The sequence below is a fragment of the Suncus etruscus genome, chromosome 9, assembly GCF_024139225.1.
Source record: "Suncus etruscus isolate mSunEtr1 chromosome 9, mSunEtr1.pri.cur, whole genome shotgun sequence".
NCBI classification, from domain to species: Eukaryota; Metazoa; Chordata; class Mammalia; order Eulipotyphla; family Soricidae; genus Suncus; species Suncus etruscus.
This window is the reverse complement of record NC_064856.1, coordinates 9,404,644-9,424,583: the sequence shown is the minus strand read 5'-3', so window position 1 is coordinate 9,424,583 and position 19,940 is coordinate 9,404,644. Positions and strand designations below refer to the sequence as shown.

At 47.0% G+C, this 19,940-nt stretch overlaps 1 protein-coding gene across 1 annotated transcript in view; it reads right to left on the bottom strand.

Moving 5' to 3' along the window:
- SNTA1 (syntrophin alpha 1) overlaps positions 1–19,519 on the bottom strand; it is a 48,508-nt gene extending 28,989 nt beyond the window's left edge. Inside the window, exons 1-2 of the mRNA XM_049779249.1 lie at positions 19,204–19,519; positions 12,151–12,336 (exon numbers count right to left, since the gene is read on the bottom strand). Of these exons, the coding sequence (XP_049635206.1) occupies positions 12,151–12,336; positions 19,204–19,489 (472 nt within the window). The 5' untranslated portion in view covers positions 19,490–19,519. The remainder of the gene's footprint in view (positions 1–12,150; positions 12,337–19,203) is intronic.
- Between the last annotated feature and the right edge of the window lie 421 nt (positions 19,520–19,940).

The following is a 19,940-nucleotide window of genomic DNA, read 5'->3' as shown; positions in this document are numbered from 1 at the left end:
GCCAAGTCCTGATCTAACAGAGAAAAAGATTCAGGCAGCAAAGTGGGGTGACTGGGCCAGGGAAGGAGGAATCTGGCCAGCACTAGGAGTTTGTCTATGGAAGTTCTCAGGAGGCTCTGCAACCATTGAGCCCTGGATTCAGGAAAGATCCCCAGGTATGGGCCAGGAAGACAGCTCAGCAGCAGAGCTCTCACCTCATATGTGGTAGGCCCTGGATATATTTTATTTTATTGGTTTTTGAGCCAAACTTGGCAGTGCTCAGGAATTACTTCTGGCTCCGTGATCTACGGCAGGGCCCTGGGGACCAGATGGAGTGCTGTGGATTGAACCTGAGTTGGCCGTGTGCAAAGCAAGCACCCTACCCCTGTACTACAGCCCAGGCCCAGGGATTTGTTGTTATTGTTATGGTTTTTTTTTTTTTTTTTTTGGTTTTTGGGCCACACCCAGTAACCTCAGGGGTTACTCCTGGCTATGCGCTCAGAAGTTGCTCCTGGCTTGGGGGACCATATGGGACACCGGGGGATCGAACCGCGGTCCGTCCAAGGCTAGTGCAGGCAAGGCAGGCACCTTACCTTTAGCGCCACCGCCCGGCCCCTATTGTTGTGGTTTTTTTTTTTTTTTTTTTTGGTTTTTGGGCCACACCCTGTGACGCTCAGGGGTTACTCCTGGCTATGCGCTCAGAAGTTGCTCCTGGCTTCTTGGGAGACCATATGGGACGCCGGGGGATCGAACTGCGGTCCGTCCTAGGCTAGCGCAGGCAAGGCAGGCACCTTACCTCCAGCGCCACCGCCCGGCCCCTATTGTTGTGGTTTTTGAGTCACACCTACCAGTTTTCAGAGACTCCTGTCTCTGTATTCAATAATTAATTCTGGGGGCTGGAGTGTTAGTACAGTGGCTGGGCATTTGTCTTGTATGCAGCAACCCAGGACAGTCCCAGGTTTGATTCCCAGCATCCCATATAGACTCCAACCTGCCAGTAGCAATTTCTGAGCACAGAGCCAGGACTAACTCCTGAGCACCACCAGGTATAACCAAAAAAAAATCACTTCTAGGAGGTACAGGGGACAATATGGAATGCCAGGGTTAGCCACGTGCAAGACATGCATCCTATTTACTATACCCTCACTCCAGGCCCCCAGTCCCTAGGTTTAATAGAAAAAAAGAAAAGAAAATGTCCAGTTGCACTGCCAGTTCTTGTCCTGAGGACAGGCCACTTTTCCACAGCTTCCGGGAGGGTGCCTCAGGAATGGAATGGGCACAGGGATGTTCTAGCCAATGATTAGTCTGAGGGGAGCACACGGACTGGAAGGGGCCCTTGTGAGTTCTGGCTTTATCTAGAGCAGATGCAATGCTCCAACCCTCTCAATATGCACCTCCCAAATCTCAACAACCATCTCTATTCTCACTCAGCATGCAGGTATTCCAGGCTTCTCAGATCACCATCACAGTCTAAACTAAATCTTCTTCATTCCATGCCTCCACCTTACTCCTTGACTGCCTTGGGCAGGGTTACTATCTTCCATGAGTCCCAGGAGATGAGCTCAAAATAAAGTATAAGCTAGCCAAAAAGCTGGGAAAACAGAAAAGAAATTGGGGAAATCGGTGGCAGGAAATGTACACTGATGAAGGGATGTGTGTTGGAATATTGTATAACTGAAATTAAATTCTCAATAACTTTTTTTTGGGGGGGGCCACACTTGGCAGCGTTCAGGGATTACTCCTGGTTCTGCACTCAGAAATCACTCCTGGCAGGCTCAGGGAACCATATAGGATGCGGAGATTGAACGCAGATCTGTCCTAGGTCTGCTGCGTGCAAGGCAAATGCCCTACAACTGTGCTATCATTCCAGCCCCTCATAATAACTTTTTAACTCTATCTCATGGTGATTTAATTTAAATTTTTTTCTTTTTTTTTTTGGTTTTTTTTTTTGGTTTTTAGTTTTTGGGCCACACCCGGTGACGCTCAGGGGTTACTCCTGGCTATGCACTCAGAAGTCGCTCCTGGCTTGGGGGACCATATGGGACGCTGGGGGATCGAACCTCGGTTCATCCTAGGCTAGCGCTGGCAAGGCAGACACCTTACCTCTAGCGCCACTGTGCCGGCCCCTCTTTTTTTTATAATATACACTTTTGCATTTTAATTATTTTAAAGTCGTGTGCATGAACACATGTATATAATTTTCTCTTCCTCCCACAAGAGCAGGTTTTTTGTTTGTTTGTTTTTGGGTCACATCTATCAGCGCTCAGAGGTTACTCCTGGCTCTACGCTCAGAAATCGCTCCTGGCAGGCTTAGGGGACCATATGGGATGCCGGATTTGAACTTCCGTTCTTCTGCGTGCAAGGTAAATGTCTTACCTCCACGCTATCTCTCCGGCCCTTAATTTAATTTTTTTTTTAATTTTCACTACAGATGCATGGAAAAAAGCCCTTGCATTTTGTGTCTATCTGATGTAGCAGCACAATTTGAATGGGGGAACATAGAAGAAAAAAAATTGTTTTAAGCTGGGGACACCAAATCAAAAGATGCCGGGGCCGGCAAGGTGGCGCTAAAGGTAAGGTGTCTGCCTTGCAAGCGCTAGCCAAGGAAGGACCGCGGTTCGATCCCCCGGCGTCCCATATGGTCCCCCCAATCCAGGGGCAATTTCTGAGTGCTTAGCCAGGAGTAACCCCTAAGCATCAAATGGGTGTGGCCCAAAAAACCAAAAAATAAATTAATTAATTAAAAAATAAAAAATAAATAAATAAGGGGCCGGGCGGTGGCGCTAAAGGTAAGGTGCCTGCCTTGCCTGCGCTAGCCTTGGACGGACTGCGGTTCGATCCCCCGGTGTCCCATATGGTCCCCCAAGCCAGGAGCAACTTCTGAGCACATAGCCAGGAGTAACCCCTGAGAGTTACCGGGTGTGGCCCAAAAACCAAAAATAATAATAATAATAATAATAATAATAAAATAAAATAAAATAAAATAAATAAATAAATAAATAAAAATAAAAAGATGCCAACCTCTAGACCTTTCCTCTCCAAGACCTCTGGGGGTCAAACCACTATTTCTTTATTTACTTACTATGCCACCAGTTTCCCTCCTAACCAGGCTGCAACTCCTCCAGCCCTTCCCTGACCACATGTCCCTTTAATGACTATGCATGCCCTTCAAAGTCCAAATTCCTTTAGACTGGCCCTCAAGGCCTGGCAGAATCTGCTATTTGACAACCTCTTCATTCTATTCACACCCTGGGCTCAGATAAAAGTGGAAGAACAGGGGGCCGGAGAGATAGCATGGAGGTAAGGCGTTTGTCTTTCATGCAGAAGGTCATCAGTTCAAATCCTGACGTCCCATATGGTCCCCCGTGCCTGCCAGGAGCAATTTCTGAGCCTGGAGCCAGGAATAACCCCTGAGCACTGCCGGGTGTGACCCAAAACACACACACACACACACACACACACACACAAAAGTGGAAGAACAGGACGGAGTGATAGAACAGCGGGTAGGACACTTGTCTTCCATGCAGCCAGGTTAAATCCCCAACATCCCATATGGTCCCCAAAGCCTGCCAGGAGTGATTCCTAAGCTCAGAGCCAAAAGTAACCCCTGAGCACCACCAGGTGTGGCCAAAAAAAAAAATTGTAGAAGAACAGACTGGAAGGCTCCTCTCCACCCAACATGCACCTGCTTACACACAACCAGCACCTTGCCTCCAAGGAATCTTTCCAGACTGCTACTGATACCAAAACCTCGGCACCTAGGACACATGGCTGACACAGGAGACTGGCACAGCTGTCACCCCTATAAGACTGAGAGTCTCTCAAAACCATTGAGTAGAGAAGAAGTTTGCAGGCAAAGTCTGCAAGTAAGAGGGAGCAGTGAGGCAGGAGACTAGCACAAGGAGCAGAGCTGGGTTCAGTCGACAGTACCAAAAAGAAAACACAGGGAGATGGGGCTGGAGAGATGACACAGCAGGAGGGCATTTTTCCTTGCATGCAGCCAATCCAAGACTGACGATGGTTCAAATCTGATGGTTCGAATCCCAGCATCCCATATGGTCCCCTGAGCCTGCAGGAGAAACTTCTGAGCACAGAGCCAGGAGTGGCTCTTGAGCACTGCCAGGAGTGACACACACACACACACACACACACACACACACACACACACAAGTATGGGGTTGGAGAGATAGCACAATGGTAGAGTGTTTGACTTGTAAGCTGCGGATCCAGTACTGACAGTAGTTCGAATCCCAGCATCCCATATGCTCCCGTTCCCCCACACACACACCTACCAGGGATGATTTCTGAGCATAGAACCAGGAATAACACCTGAATGCTGCCACTGCCAGGTGTGACACCCCTCAAAAAAAAAAGCAGGGATGAATAATATGAGAATATTATTAAAAATTTATGCTAGGGACTGGAGAGATAGCATGGAGGTAAGGCATTTGCCTTTCATGCAGAAGGTCAGTAGTTCGAATCCCGGCATCTCATATGGTCCCCTGTGCCTGCCAGGAGCGATTTCCGAGCATAGAGCCAGGAGGAACCCCTGAGCGCTGCCAGGTGTGACCCAAAAACAAACAAAAAAAAATTATGCTAACAAATTTGACAATTTAGATATATGAGAAAATCTTGGAAAATATAAACTACCAAGTTTTCTATTCAAGAAAAAATAAGTTATCCCTAAAGTGCTTTGTTAAAGATGCTAAAACCAGGAACAAGAAAGAGAGTGTAATGGACAGGATCTTCACCTTCTCATAAGACTGACCCAGGTTCAATCCCTGGCCGCCCATACAAGCTCAATCCCTGAGCCTGCCAGAGTAATTCCTAAATGAAGACTCTGGAGTAAGACCTGATCATCACTCAGTGTGGACAAAATAAAAAACAAGCAAACAAAACAGGTGATTAAAAAACATACCTAAAAAGAACATACCTAAAAATCTTTCTTCCCTTCGTTTCTTCCTTCCTTCAATCTTTCCTTTTGTTTTCATTTTGAGGGGCTTCTGGGTCACAATGGTACTCAGAAGTGGTACTAAGAAGGTACTAGAAGTACCTCTAGTTCTTTCAATCTAGAGATTGAACTGTGAATCAATTTTAACCTCAAAGTTAAAATATTAATATCACCTTTAAGATATAAGAATAGGAGATTTCCCCCCAGCTGCCTTAGTATTTTATATTTCTAGCCTGTAATACACTTTAAAGCTGTTGAAGTTCATCAAAATATCCTAGTTGTGGGGGGCCAGGCGGTGGCGCAAGAGGTAAGGTGCCTGCCTTGCCTGCACTAGCCTTGGACGGACCGCGGTTCGATCCCCCAGTGTCCCATATGGTCCCTCAAGCCAGGAGCAACTTCTGAGCGCATAGCCAGGAGTAACCCCTGAGCGTCAACGGGTGTGGCCCAAAAACCAAAAAAAAAAAAATCCTAGTTGATTTAGAATAAAATTAGTTTCTACTCTTTGTTAGTTCTATGGCTGGTTAGATTTATACTCTGGACTCATTTATGTTTATTTTTATTTTTTGTTTGTTTGTTTTGGGATCCACCTAATGATGTTGATGGATTACTGCTGGTCCTGTGATTCAGAAATCACTCTTAGTGAGATTCAGGGGAACATTTGAGGGATCAAACCTGGGTTGGCCATATTCAAGGCAAGTGTTCTACCTGCTATACTATTGCTCTGACACCTATGGACTGATTTAAGTTCTCCAGTGAGGTTCCTTGCAGCCATTGTTTTAGGTTAAGAATATCTCTCTGGCTCTTGACATGGATCCTTCTGAAAAAGTAGCCTTTTAGGATGGAAGATTTTTGAAGTGTCTCTTGCTTTAGGAGCGAATATCTGTGTTTCCCATATGACTCATTCTCTCTGTTCCTTACTCGCAAAGGCAAGAAACACTTGTAAAGACCTGACACCACATTGGGCCAAAGCACCACCAATCTGGTGGAGGAGATGAAACATAAACAGAGTCTCCTTAGTGTCTGCAGTCCTGTGTGGTCTTCGAAAGACCTTCGCCTTCTCTGGACCTCAGCTTCTATGTTAATTGGTGTTAAACTGAATCAGAGATGATCAATAGATAGTAATTGTTTGTTCCCTAGTGGCTCCTGTGAGTGACAGTATTTATTGAAAACAAACTCTTTTAATTCAATGATCAGTGACTCTGCCTGAATCTTATACAGACAAGAGAAAGAGCTTCTTTTTATTTATTTATTTTTTTTTTTTTGAAGGAATCACACCTAGCAATGCTCAGGGCTCTGTGTTCAAGAATCAGTCCTGGGGCCGGCGCAGTGGCGCTAGAGACAAGGAGTCTGCCTTGCCAGTGCTAGCCTAGGACTAATCATGGTTTGATCCCCCAAGCCAGGAGCGACTTCTGAGCACATAGCCAGGAGCGTCACTGGGTGTGGCCCAAAACAAAACAAGAAGAATCAGTCCTGGTAGTACTCAAGGGACCATATGGGGTGCTGGGGATTAAACCAAGGTCAGCCACATGGAATGCAAACTCCCTACCTTCTATATTATGTCTCCTGCCACTCCTCCACACTTTTTTGTTGTTTGTTTTTGGATCACATCTGGTGGTACTCAGGGCTCTGCAATGAGAAATCCCTCCTGGTGGGCTGGAGGACTATATAGGATGCCAGGCACCAAACCTGGGTCAGTCATGCATAAGGCAAATGCCTTACCCACTCTGCTACTGGAGCCTCATTTCTTGGTCTCTTCCTCCTTGGACAGAGTCTTGATGATTCTCTTCTTCTTGTGGCAGTGCTATATTTAAAAGGATTAGGGTGTCTAGCCTGGGCTCAGAAAGTTGCTGGTGTTGACTGGTTATGTCCACCCTGTACTGAGGAGGGAGGAGGGGTAACAGATTTCTCACCCCAGAACTGAGAGGCTCCCACTCTTGCATTTACTGAGATTTTTCATGGGGAAAATCTTCTCCTGGAAATTGCCTCAGCTGGAACCTGGCCTATCTTTTTCCCATAATAGAACATGATAAATGTTGGTAACACTTTTCCTGCACCCTCACATTTGTATGTGTTAGCACACTTGGTAGCATTCTCCAAATTTGCTAAAGAGAAGTTTTATGAGCTGGGGTTATGGTTCAGCAGACCAAGTATATGCTTTTCATAGGTGAGATCTTTGATTGGATTCCAGATACCAACCATGCACACACATACACACACACATACACAAAAGGTCCAGAGAGAGAGTGTAAGAGGTAATGAACTTGCCTTGCATTAGGCCAATTCCAGTTCAAATCCCAAGCACCACATGTGGTTTCCTGAGTACTGCCAGGATCCCCAGAACACCTTCAAAAGTATACCTGAACACAAAGCTGAAAGTAGCCAACCCTAAGTACCACCAGGTATGAGAAAGCAAAATTTAAAAATACACTTCTAGGGGCTGGAGAGATAGCATGGAGGTAGAGCTTTTTGCCTTGCATGGAGAAGGATGGTAGTTCGAATCCCAGCATCCCATATGGTCCCCCAAGGATGCCAGGAGCGATTTCTGAGCACAGCTGGGTGTAACCCAAAAAACAAAAGAAAGAAAGAAAGAAAGAAAGAAGGAAAGAAGGAAAGAAAGAAAGAAAGAAAGAAAGAAAGAAAGAAAGAAAGAAAGAAAGAAAGAAAGAAAGAAAGAAAGAAAGAAAGAAAGAAAGAAAGAAAGAAAGAAAGAAAGAGAGAGAGAGAGAGAAAGAGAGAAAGAGAGAAATAGAGAAAGAGAGAGAGAGAGAGAGAGAGAGAGAGAAAGAGGGAGGGAGGGAGGGAGGAAGGAAGGAAGGAAGGAAGGAAGGAAGGAAAGGAAAGGAAAGGAAAGGAAAGGAAAGGAAAGGAAAGGAAAGGAAAGGAAAGGAAAGGAAAGGAAAGGAAAGGAAAGGAAAGGAAAGGAAAGGAAAGGAAAGGAAAGGAAAGGAAAGGAAAGGAAAGGAAAGGAAAGGAAAGGAAAGGAAAGGAAAGGAAAGGAAAGGAAAGGAAAGGAAAGGAAAGGAAAGGAAAGGAAAGGAAAGGAAAGGAAAGGAAAGGAAAGGAAAGGAAAGGAAAGGAAAGGAAAGGAAAGAAAGAAAGAAAGAAAGAAAGAAAGAAAGAAAGAAAGAAAGAAAGAAAGAAAGAAAGAAAGAAAGAAAGAAAGAAAGAAAGAAAGAAAGAAAAGAAATTGCTCCTGGCAGGCACAGGGGACTATATGGATTGCCAGGATTCGAACCACTGTTTGTCCTGGATCGGCTGCATGCAGGCAGATGCTCTACCGTTGTACTATCTCTCCGGCCCCCTACAGTTAAGCTTTTATGAACCAACACTGCAATACCTTCTAAGCATATATTTTTTAAATGTGTTATGGCATTTAAAAAGATACACCAACGGGAATCAGAGAGATAGACAAGGGTTAAGACTAACATACAGTCAATTCAGATTTAATCCCCCAAGAACTACCAGGAATGATCCTTAAGCTCAGTAAACCCTGAGTACAGCTGTGCCGCCCCTTCACCAGACAAAAAATAAATAAATAAACAGGGGCTGGGGGAGTTATTTCAAAGAGCTAGAGCACATACTTTGCTCATAGAAGGTCACAGTTAATTCCCAGAAGCACATAGTCTCTGTCTGTCTCTCTCTCTCGCTTGCTCTCTCTCTTCCCTCTCTCTCTCCTTTCCCTCTTTCTCTGTCTCTGCCTCTGTCTGTCTGTCTCTCCATATGTCTGTCTGTCTCTGTCTCTGTATCTCTCTCTCTCTCTCTCTCTCTCTCTCTCTCTCTCACACACACACACACACACACACACACACACACACACACACACACACCTAAAAATAAACCAAAGCTGAGAGAAGTGAAATCAGAGAGGCATAAGAAAGCCAAAGATGGGGGGCCAGAGAGATAACATGGAGGGTAAGGTATTTGCCTTTCATGCAGAAGGTCATCGGTTCGAATCCCAGCGTCCCATATGGTCCCCTGAGCCTGCCAGGAGCGATTTCTGAGCATGAAGCCAGGAGTAACCCCTGAGCGCTGCCAGGTGTGACCCAAAAAACAAAAATAAATAAATAAATAAATAAATAAATAAATAAATAAATAAATAAATAAATAAATAAATAAATAAAAGAAAGCCAAAGATGGGCCCGGAGAGATAGTACAGCGGCGTTTGCCTTGCAAGCAGCCAATCCAGGACCAAAGGTGCTTGGTTCAAATCCCAGTGTCCCAAATGGTCCCCTGTGCCTACCAGGAGCTATTTCTGAGCAGACAGCCAGGAGTAACCCCTGAGCAATGCCGGGTGTTGCCCAAAAAAAAAAAGAAAAAAAAGAAAAAGAAAGTCAGGGGCCTGCGAGGTGGCACTAGAGGTAAGGTGTCTGCCTTGCAAGCGCTAGCCAAGGAAAGATCACGACCACAGTTCGATCCCCTGGCGTCTCATATGGTCCCCCAAGCCAGGGGCAATTTCTGAGCGCTTAGCCAGGAGTAACCCCTGAGCATCAAACGGGTGTGGCCTGAAAAACCAAAAAAAAAAAAGAAAGAAAGAAAGCCAAAGATGGGCCGGAGAGATAGCATGGAGGTAAGGCATTTGCTTTGCATGCAGAGGGTCGATGGTTTCCCATATGGCCCCCCGAGCCTGCCAGGAGTGATTTCTGAACATAGAGCCAGGAGGAACCCCTGAACGACGCCAAGTGTGACCCAAAAACAAAAACAAAGAAAGCCAATGATGATCCCAAGACCCAGAGTCTGTACCCTTCTGTGGCCTCTGGAGGACCCTGTTGGGGAAACAAAGGCTACCTCTCAAGAGCTGGACCCCAGGCTCAGCTCAGCAGTTTTACTGGTCATGGCATTCTCTACCAACCCCCGCCACCTCCCTGTGCCTGCTCTGGGCCCTGAGCCAAAAACATTCCTCAGGCCCTCATAGCTTCTGAAACTGAGAGAACAGAGTTTGCAAAAAAGGTTGATCAAAGCAAAAAATCTCTGAGAGAGATGGCAAGAGACAGAGATGGAACCACCAAGCAAGAGGCATCGTCCAACTACCTGGGGAAAACTGGAGCCCAGAGGAGGCTGAAGTCTCAGCCAAAACCATAGTGAAGAGGGTAGAGGAATCCACAAAGACTCCCCCTGTAAAACTACCCTCTGACCCTTGCTGAGGAACTTGACCATCTACCAAAGTAACATCTCTCCTCGCTCAAAGGAGGAAGAGCTCAGGGTCTTCAGGTCACTGAGCACTAGATGGATCTAACCTAAGGGCTCTCTAAATGCCTTAGAAACAAATCTCTTAGGGCAGGAAAGATAGCATGGTGATAGGGCATTTGCCTTGCATGCAGAAGGACAGTGATTCGAATCCCAGCATCCCATATGGTCCCCCAAGCCTACCAGCAGTGATTTTTTAGCATAGAGCCAGGAATAACCCCTGAGCACTGTGTGACCCAAAAACAAAAACAAAAAAAAAAAGGAAACACATCTCTTTTTTGGGGGGTAGGGTGTTGAGAGTAGGAGGCATACCTAGTAGTGTTCAAGGGCTATTCATGGCTCTGTGTCCAGGAGTGACTCCAGGTGGTGCTTAATAAATCATATGCAATACCAAGGATTGAACTATAGTCAGCTGCATGCCTTATTACCTATATTATCTCTTTGGTCCAGAAATGAATCTTTTTTGTTTGTTTGTTTGTTTTGGTTTTTGCATCACATCCAGCAGTACTCAGGGGTTGCTCGCACTCAGTAATCACTCCTGGGAGGCTAAGGTGGCCATATGGAATGCTGGGGATTGAACCCAGGTCAGCTGAACACAAGACAAGCCCCTTACCAACTGTACTATCTCTCCGACCCTACAGGAATAAATCTTATTACTATTGTCCCATTGCTGCCCCTTGAATACCCCCCCACCCAAAGCAGTCATTCAGTGGGTGGCCAAGCATGCATGTACTTTTTATGTATGTGTTTTATTATTTTTTGAGAAATTTTGGTTGGTTGGTTGTTTTGGAGTCACACCCAGCAGTGCTTAGGGTTTACTCTTGGCCCTGCACTCAGAAATGACTCCTGGTAGGCTTGGGGGAAACTTATGGGATGCTAGGGATTGAACTCAGGTTGGACACATGTAAACAAATGCCCTACCTGCTTTGCTATCCCTCCGGCACCATGTTTTGTTATGGGGCTACTTCAGGAGGTGATCAGGGCTTACTCCTGGCTCTGCACTCAGGGATAACTCCTCGTGGTGCTTGAAAAACCAAATGGGATTCCAGTGGTCAAACCCAGGTCAGCTACCTGTAAAGCAAGTGCTCTCCCACTGTACTATCTTTTCCTAACCTTTTACCCAACTACCCAGCAGGAGAAAGTCACCTTCCTGTTTTATAAAAAACAAGAAAGCTCTAGGAAATAAAGTGATTTATTCATGTCTGTTTGATTTTACCAGAGAATCACCCCACAATCTCAAAGTAGTTGTCCAAATCCCCCCCATTTTTTTTAATAAACAGGGGCGCCATCTAGGAAATCTGGGGGGACTGGGAATGTGCCCTTCTCTAGAGCTATTATTTTCTTTTTTTTAGAGCTTTTTTTTTTTTTTTTTTTTTTTTTTTTGGTTTTTGGGCCACACCCAGCGGTGCTCAGGGGTTGCTCCTTGCAGGCACGGGGGACCATATGGGACACCGGGATTCAAACCAACCACCTTAGGTCCTGGATTGCAAGGCAAACGCCGCTGTGCTATTTCTCCGGGCCCGAGCTATTCTTTTCTTTTTTTTTCTTTAGGTTTTTTATTTTTGGGTCACACCCTGCAGTGCTCAGGGGTTACTCCTGGGTCTACACTCAAAAATCGCTCCTGGCAGGCTTGGGGGACCAAATGGGATGCTGGGATTTGAACCACCGTCCTTCTACATGCATGGCAAATGCCTTACCTCCATGTTATCTCTCTGGCCCCTAGAGATATTATTTTCTTTTGGTTTTTTGTTTTGTTTTGTTTTACTTTGCTTTGCTTTTGAATCACAACCAGTGGTGCTCAGGGCTTTCTCCTAGCTAGCCTTGCACACAGGGATCACTCCTGGAAACTGAGAGATCATATGTTGTGCTGGGGATCAAAACTGAATGCAACATGCAAGGTTGTTGCCCTACCCACTCTCTTTCTCTCTGATCCATAGAGCTATGATTTTTAACCCTATCTACCTCCCATTCCCCACTGTTGGGGACACAGCAGGGATCAGGGAACAGTGACCATCTGGGGAGTACCCAGTACTTACCCTCCAGCACCACTTCTTTTCCCGTCTTCTTTAAGACCTGTACTGCTTCATCATGGGTGGCGGAAGAGAGGTCTTCCCCATTTACAGACAGGATGGCATCACCCACAAAGAGGGCCTCCGTCTGGTCAGCTGCCAGGCCTTTGAAGATCTTGGAGATGAGAATAGGCATCTTGTTCTCCCGACCTCCTGCATGATACAGAGGAAGGAAGAAACTGAGGCAGGCACTCCAGTGATTGGGATTCAGGTCAAGGTAAAATTATTTTACCATATTTTCTGGCGTATAAGACAACTTTTGAAACAAAAAATATCAACCAAAAATCAGGGTCGTCTTATACGCCGAGTATATCCTGAAAAATGTTTCAATATGCCGCTAAACGAAAATTGTCTGAATATTGCCACAAAACGAATTTTCCAACTCGATCCTGCACCAATCACTGCCAGGCTGCTCGGACCACCTCTCTAACTCAGCCAACCCAAGCAGGCTTTTGATGCATGCAAATCAGACAATGTTCTGGACCCAAATCCACACTGTCAAAAGCCTGCTCAGATTGGCCAGAGTCAGAGAAGAAGTCTATGACAGTATAACCTTTGAACCTTTGCTTGTTGTGATTGGCTCACTGTTGTACATACAGTTATAGCACAGGAACGTTCTGTCTGATACAGCGAATAGAGGCCTAAACCTATGTGTTAACTGCAAAATTGGGGGTCATCTTATACGCTGGAAAATACGGTACTTATTGGGGCCAGAGCAAGAGTAAAGCAGTAGGGCGTTTGCCTTGCACATGGCTGACCCAGGACAGACCTCGGTTTGATCCCCGGCGTCCCATATGGTCCCCTAAGCCATGAGCGATTTTTGAGTGCATAGTCAGAAATAACCCCTGAGCATCACCGGGTGTGCCACCCAAAAAAAAATGTTTTATTTATTGATTTAGTTACTTATTTTGCAGTGTCAGGAATACAAGACATTCAATTTCCTAGTAAGTCATCTCCCCAATAACCCCATATTAATTTTAGGGGCCAGGATAGATCAAAGGACTAGTGCATATCTTTGCAACCTGAAGTCCTGAATTTGATCTCTGGAGACACAGAATCCCAAAGCACCCCCTGGGAATGGCCCCTGAGCAAGAAGCCAGGAGTAAACTACAGTGCCACAAGTACCATCCAAATCCAACCACAGAGCCAGAAATAGTACGAATGATAAGGCATGATAAGGCATGAAATAGTACAAATGAAAACGCCTTGCATGCGGCCAACCTAGTTTTGATCACTGGCACACATAGAAATAGAGTCCCCTGAGCTCAGAGCCAGGACTAAACCCTGAGTAAAGATAGTGTAACCCCAAAAGAAAACAAAATAGAACAAAAAAAAAATCTTCAAAAGTTTTTTTAAGGTCTTTCTCAGTGTTGTTAGAAAGAGGGTTAGAAGAGCAAAAACAAAAACAAAAAAAAAATCTCAGAGGAGTCTCAAAGCTTAGAACACTAATGATATTAAGTTGTTTTCTAAATTCACAATGTAATAATCTGGTTATTGAATTTTGGGTTGAATGTTTTAGGTGTTTACCAATATCTGAGTAATTTAAAAGGTGTTTTAATATCTTTAGCCTAAATACTTTAAATTTTAAGCAATTATCTCACTAACTGAGAAGTTATAGCTCCTAATTTGGACTGTAGACATCTACTAATGCTAAGGTACCCTAAAATTTCTTTAGAAATCAGAGTTGGGGCCCGGAGAGATAGCACAGCAGCATTTGCCTTGCAAGCAGCTGATCCAGGACCAAAGGTGGTTGGTTAGAATTCTGCCGTCCCATATGGTCCCCGTGCCTGCCAGGAGCTATTTCTGAGCAGACAGCCAGGAGTAACCCTGAGCACTGCCGGGTGTGATCCAAAAACAAAAAACAAAAAACTAAAAACAAACAAACAAACAAAAAAAAAAGAAATTAGAGTTGATTTTGGTGGTTTGGGGGTTTTTTGTTTTGTTTTGTTTTTTGTTTTTATTTTTGTTGGATTTTGGGCCACACACGGCAGCACCCAGGGGTTACTCCTGGCTCTGTGCTCAGTAATCATTCCTGGCAGACATGGGGGACCAATCCTAGCCTCATCATTTTTTTTCTTTCTTTCTCTTTATTTTTTTCTTTTTTGGATTTTTGGCCACACCCAGTAGCATTCAGGGGTTATGCCTGGCTCTGTGCTCAGAAATCGCTCCTGGCAAGCTCAGGGGACCATATGCTGTAAGGACCAAAATTCTTCCCTAAGTCCATGATAAGGAACTCTAGACTAAGACAAGCCCAAACCCTGTAAAGTGTACTTTTCCACTCCTAGCTAAAGGCAGAGAAAGAGTTAACTCAGAAATAAAATCAAAGTTGGTGCCCTCCAGGAATAAGGAACGAAGGGTTGAGTGAACTTGGAAAAGGATCCCTTGACAACTAAAGTTTGAATCAGAGTAACCCTTCAGATAGCCAGGGTCTGAATCAGAGTATCCCCCAACAACCAGAAATATCCCTTGATGACCAAGGTTTGAATCAAAGTATCCCTAGACAACAAGGTTGGGCCAGAAAAATCAGTGATTAATTAAGACATCTATACAATGAAATGATTATACTGTTAATGTTCTGTTAATGCTTGTAATTACTATATAAACTGCTTCAGGATTGGACTCGGGGTCCTTGCCAAGACTCCCCTAGTGGGCTGAGGCTCGGACCTTGGTTAACCAAATAAACTCCCTTTTGCACCTTGCATTATCAGAGGTGGTCTTTGACTCTCAGCACCAGGTATCAACTCGAACTCTAATAATGGGATGTCGGGAAACTAACCCTGGTCCATCCCGGGTCAGCCATGTGCAAAGCGAACACCCTACCACGGTGCTACCACTCCAGCCATCATCATTTCTTTTTCTTTTTCTTTTTCTTTTTTGGCTTTTGGGTCACACCCGGTGGTGCTCAGGGGTTACTCCTGGCTCTATGCTCAGAAATCGCTCCTGGCAGGCTTGGGGGACCACATGGGATGCTAGGATTTAAACCACCGTCCTTCTGCATGTGAGGCAAATGCCCTACCTCCATGTTATCTCTTCAGCTCCATTATTTATTTATTTATTTATTTATTTATTTATTTTGGTTTTTGGGTCACACCTGGCGGTGCTCAGGGGTTACTCCTGGCTGTCTGCTCAGAAACAGCTCCTGGCAGGCACGGGGGACCATATGGGACACCGGGATTCGAACCAACCACCTTTGGTCCTCGATCGGTTGCTTGCAAGGCAAACGCCGCTGTGCTATCTCTCCAGGCCCCATTTATTTTTCTTAATTTAATTTTTATAGGGTCACCAACCCAGTGATGCTGGGAGTGGAGTGTGGTAATGGTTGTGGTGTCAGAAATTGGCACCAGGGCCTCACATATGCAAGACATGTGCTCTATCACATGAGACACATCCTCTGTCCCAGAACCAATACTTTTTTTTTGGGGGGCCACACCCATTTGATGCTCAGGGGTTACTCCTGGCTATGCACTCAGAAATCGCCCCTGGCTTAGGGGGACCATATGGGATGCCGGAGGATCGAACCTCGGTCTGTCCTAGGCTAGTGCTTACAAGGCAGACGCCTTACCTCTAGCGCCACCTCTCCGCCCCCCCAATACTTTTATTTTTTTTTTATTTGGTGTTTGAGCCATACCCAGCGATGCTAGAACTAGGCTTACTTACCCCTAGTTCTGAACTCAATAATCACTCCTGACAGGGCTCAGGGAACATATGGGGTGCTGGGAATTGAACTAGACTGAGTGCATGCAGAGCAAGTGCCCTGCCTTCTGGCCACAGAGCCAACACTCTTAAGCTTATGCATATAAATCAAACCCTCAGATCTCACATTGCTGGTCCATCCTCAGTGTACTCACAATGGGGAGCTAGTGTCACAGACAGAGAAGGTCATACAAACAGTCTGAAGCCCCAAGCAGGAGCATGAGTTTGCTCAGTGTACAGGATATTGCCTGAGGCCCAAGAAAGGAAGGGATTTCTATTTATATCTGCCCTTCTAATCTGAAACTAGGAACTATGTTTTAGTTTGAGCTATGATCAGTCCAAGTTTCCTTGGGCCGCACTAGACTGAGAACTAGAGGTAAGGACACCGAGGAGCCCAATCTCCATTCAAGAACTCAGTAGAGCTGGTATTCCTCCCTATGCCTCCTAAAGTTACTTTCATTCTACCTTAGATGGTAAATTGTGTGGCATCAGAAAGTTTCTTCTCCGCTCCCAAGTTAATTCATTTGTAAAATTAACTCTGTATGAACTCGAAGTTCCTTCCCACCCAAAAACATCTTGCATACAATTTCTAGATTAATCTGTTGCCCCTGCTAGAATGTGGAGGTAAAACTGGTGTTCGGAGGACCAAAGAGATAACACAAGGATCAGGGATATCTGTTTGTCTAAAAGGGATCTCTGGTATGCTTTAACACCTCAAGCACCATGGAGGCCACTCCTCAAAAAAATTATATTAGCTAGGGCTGGAGCAAAAGCACAGCAGGTACTACACTTGCCTTGCATGTGGCTAGCCCAGATTTGATCCAGCATTCCATAGGGTCCCCTGAGGTTGCCAGGAGTGATGCCTGAGTGCAGAGCCAGGAGTAAGCCCTGAGCACCAAAAACCAAAAAAATAATTATATTAGTTGGGCCAAATCGATAGTACAGTACTTGCCTTGCACATGGCTGACCTGAGTTCAATCATAAGCACCTATATGGTATCCCAAGAGCCTGCCACGAGTGATCCCTGAGTGCAGAGCCAGGAATAAGCTCTGAGCACCATCAGGTGTGACCCAAAAATACAATATATAATTACTCACTCCCTGACTTCCCCTGTTTCCCACTTTATTTAGACTTTAAGATCACTTCTAGCAGTGCTAGGGGACATTCCCAACAGTGCTCAAGATACCAGGTAGTGCCAAAGATCAAACCTCAAGCTCTGCAAAGCTAGATCATATGCTCAAGTGCTCTAGCACTTTGAGCGCTCTCTCTCTCTCCATATATATATATATATATATATATATATATATATATATATATATATATATATATATATATATAATTATATTATTATATATATAATTGTTCCGTTAGAACAATTTTGCTCTTCTTGGCACTGTCTAGTTGCCTAAACTAGAGCTTCTAATCCAAGTCTGCCACTCACTATATAATTCTGGGAAAATCACCTTCCTGACTCTGAATTTCTTTGCCTGCAAAAAGAGGGTGATAGTGCCTATTTTCTACCATCTGTAGCCAGAATGAAGTGAATCCAGCACAAAGTGGTATTAAGCTAACACCATTCCTAGGTCCTCATCCAAGAGAAAAGGACTGAAGGTGTCAGTGATGGAAGAACAGTATATATCCAAGACTGACAACCTTTGCCAAGGCAAACAGCACGGCTCTAGGGCTGAAATACAAAGAGGAGGGTGAACCCCACAGCACAATGGGCAGTGATTTTAGTCACTGTAGTTAGCTGTTTGGGGTGTCTTTCCTGGCATCCATTTTCCCTCCCACAGAACAGCAATAATTAGCCAGGTATCTACAAGGTGCTGTAAGGATGAGTCCATTAGACCAGCTCCAATCACAGCTCCCTTCTGACTTTGTTTCCTTCCATGACCACCATATCCTACCAATTGGCCCCTAATCTCCTGCTGTGGGCCCCGATTAATTCAATTCTCTTTTTTTTTTTTTTTTTTTTTTTTTTGGTTTTTGGGCCACACCCGGCATTGCTCAGGGGTTACTCCTGGCTGTCTGCTCAGAAATAACTCCTGACAGGCACGGGGGACCATATGGGACACCGGGAATCGAACCAACCACCTTTGGTCCTGGATCAGCTGCTTGCAAGGCAAACGCCGCTGTGCTATCTCTCCGGGCCCAGATTAATTCAATTTTCACCGGGGGCCACCTACTAGGGGGCTATCCTGGGAGCTCATATTGGGCTATTCAGGTGACCTGGCCCCTTGATTAAGAAATGCACTAATGGGGCCGGGCGGTGGCGCTGGAGGTAAGGTGCCTGCCTTGCCTGCGCTAGCCTAGGACGGACCGCGGTTCGATCCCCCGGCGTCCCATATGGTCCCCCAAGAAGCCAGGAGCAACTTCTGAGCGCATAGCCAGGAGTAACCCCTGAGCGTCACAGGGTGTGGCCCAAAAACCAAAAAAAAAAAAAAGAAATGCACTAGTCCCTTATTTTCACAGAAACCGCTCTCATTAGTCTCTTCATTCCAAAGCTGAGAAAACTGAGGTTCAGTAGTAGGAAGTGACTTATCCAAGTTCACGCTGCTGATTCTGGATTCAAACACTGCCTGGCTGCAATCTCAAGAAAGGGACGAAGGGGAAATGGTTCAAAGAGCTGGGGTGCGTGCCCAACATGGTTCCATTCTGCAGCCAGGAATAGGAGAGTAGGGTCCCAAAAAAAGAAAAGAAAAAAATAAGGTGGGGGGTGGGGTGGGGTGGGAGAGGAGAGTCATCACATCAGTATGATGCCTGAGTCTCTGAATTCCATTCAAGGCAGCAGAGAGATGGTCAGATCAGAGACCTCACACCCAACCAACCATCTGAGCTCTCTGCCTGGTACATCATTCCTGGACGCTCTCACATCTGCCCAAAGCAAGCCCTCTCTGAACCCAGCCAGGCCTTACCTACCCCACACACATCTGCGCAGTGTCAGGGACTGACTGACTGACTTGTGCCCCCTGCCCAAGCCCCAGGCCCGGATCTGGATCTGCTCTCTCCATCCCTGACTCTCGGGGGGTCCTCTCCAGTCCTTGTTGTTTTTGGGGGGCAACCCCTAGGAGAGCTCTTCGCCCCCACCTGGAACTTTGACACCCGCTGTCCTTGGGGTGACCCTTCCCCACACCTGTACCCCTCTCCCCTTGCACTCGGGGCCCTCCACCTCCCTCTGGGACGCCCCTTCCGACCCCCCCCACACCCGTACCCCTCTCCCCTTGCACTCGGGGCCCTCCACCTCCCTGACCCCTAGCACAAGTCCATGACCCGCAGCCCATGCCCATGTCCTCTGGAGCCGCCGGCCCCCGAGAGCCCGGCGCCCACCTTTGATGCTGATGCCCAGGCCGCCCGCGTCGGCCTTGCGCACGGTCACGCGTCGGCGCTGGAGCAGCAGCGCGTCGGGCAGCTGCGGGGGGCCCGCGCCCGGCTCGGCGGCGCCGTTGAGCTGCGCGGGCTCGGGGTCCCGCGGGAGCCCCGCTTCGGCGTCGGCGGGGCTCACGGTCAGCGCGTCCTCCGCCAGGCTCAGCAGCACCCGCTGCCAGCGCTCCCCGGGGCCCGAGCGCAGGTCCAGCAGCCCGGAGCGCGGGGGGCGCCTGCCGGGCGCCGCCATCTTCGCAACGCGGAGTCCCGGGCGGGCCCCACCGGGGTGCCAGCTGGGCACTCGCCGAGGCAGCGGGGGCCCGACTGGGTGGGCCGGCCGGGCGCCTCGGGTGGAGCCGCGAGGGGCGGGGGCCGGTGGGCGGGGCCTCTCACGATGGGCGTGGTCTTTGCGCGAAGGGGCGTGGCCTGCTCGGGAAAGAAGGTGGCCGCTGGCTGAGTCGGGCAGCTCAGGGGGTGGAGCTGCGAAGGGCGGGGCTTTGGGCGGGGTCACATGGTAGGGGCGTGGTATGGGCGGGGCAGGACAGCAGAGAGGGTGGGATCGTGGAGGGCGGCGCCAGGTGAATGGGGGCGTGGTCATGCGGAATGGGGCGGGGCCTTCGGGCAGCGGGGCCTGGGCCGAGTTCCGGAGAGAAGGCGGCCGAGGTGGGGCGCGGCTGGGCAGCCACCACCCACCATCCGAG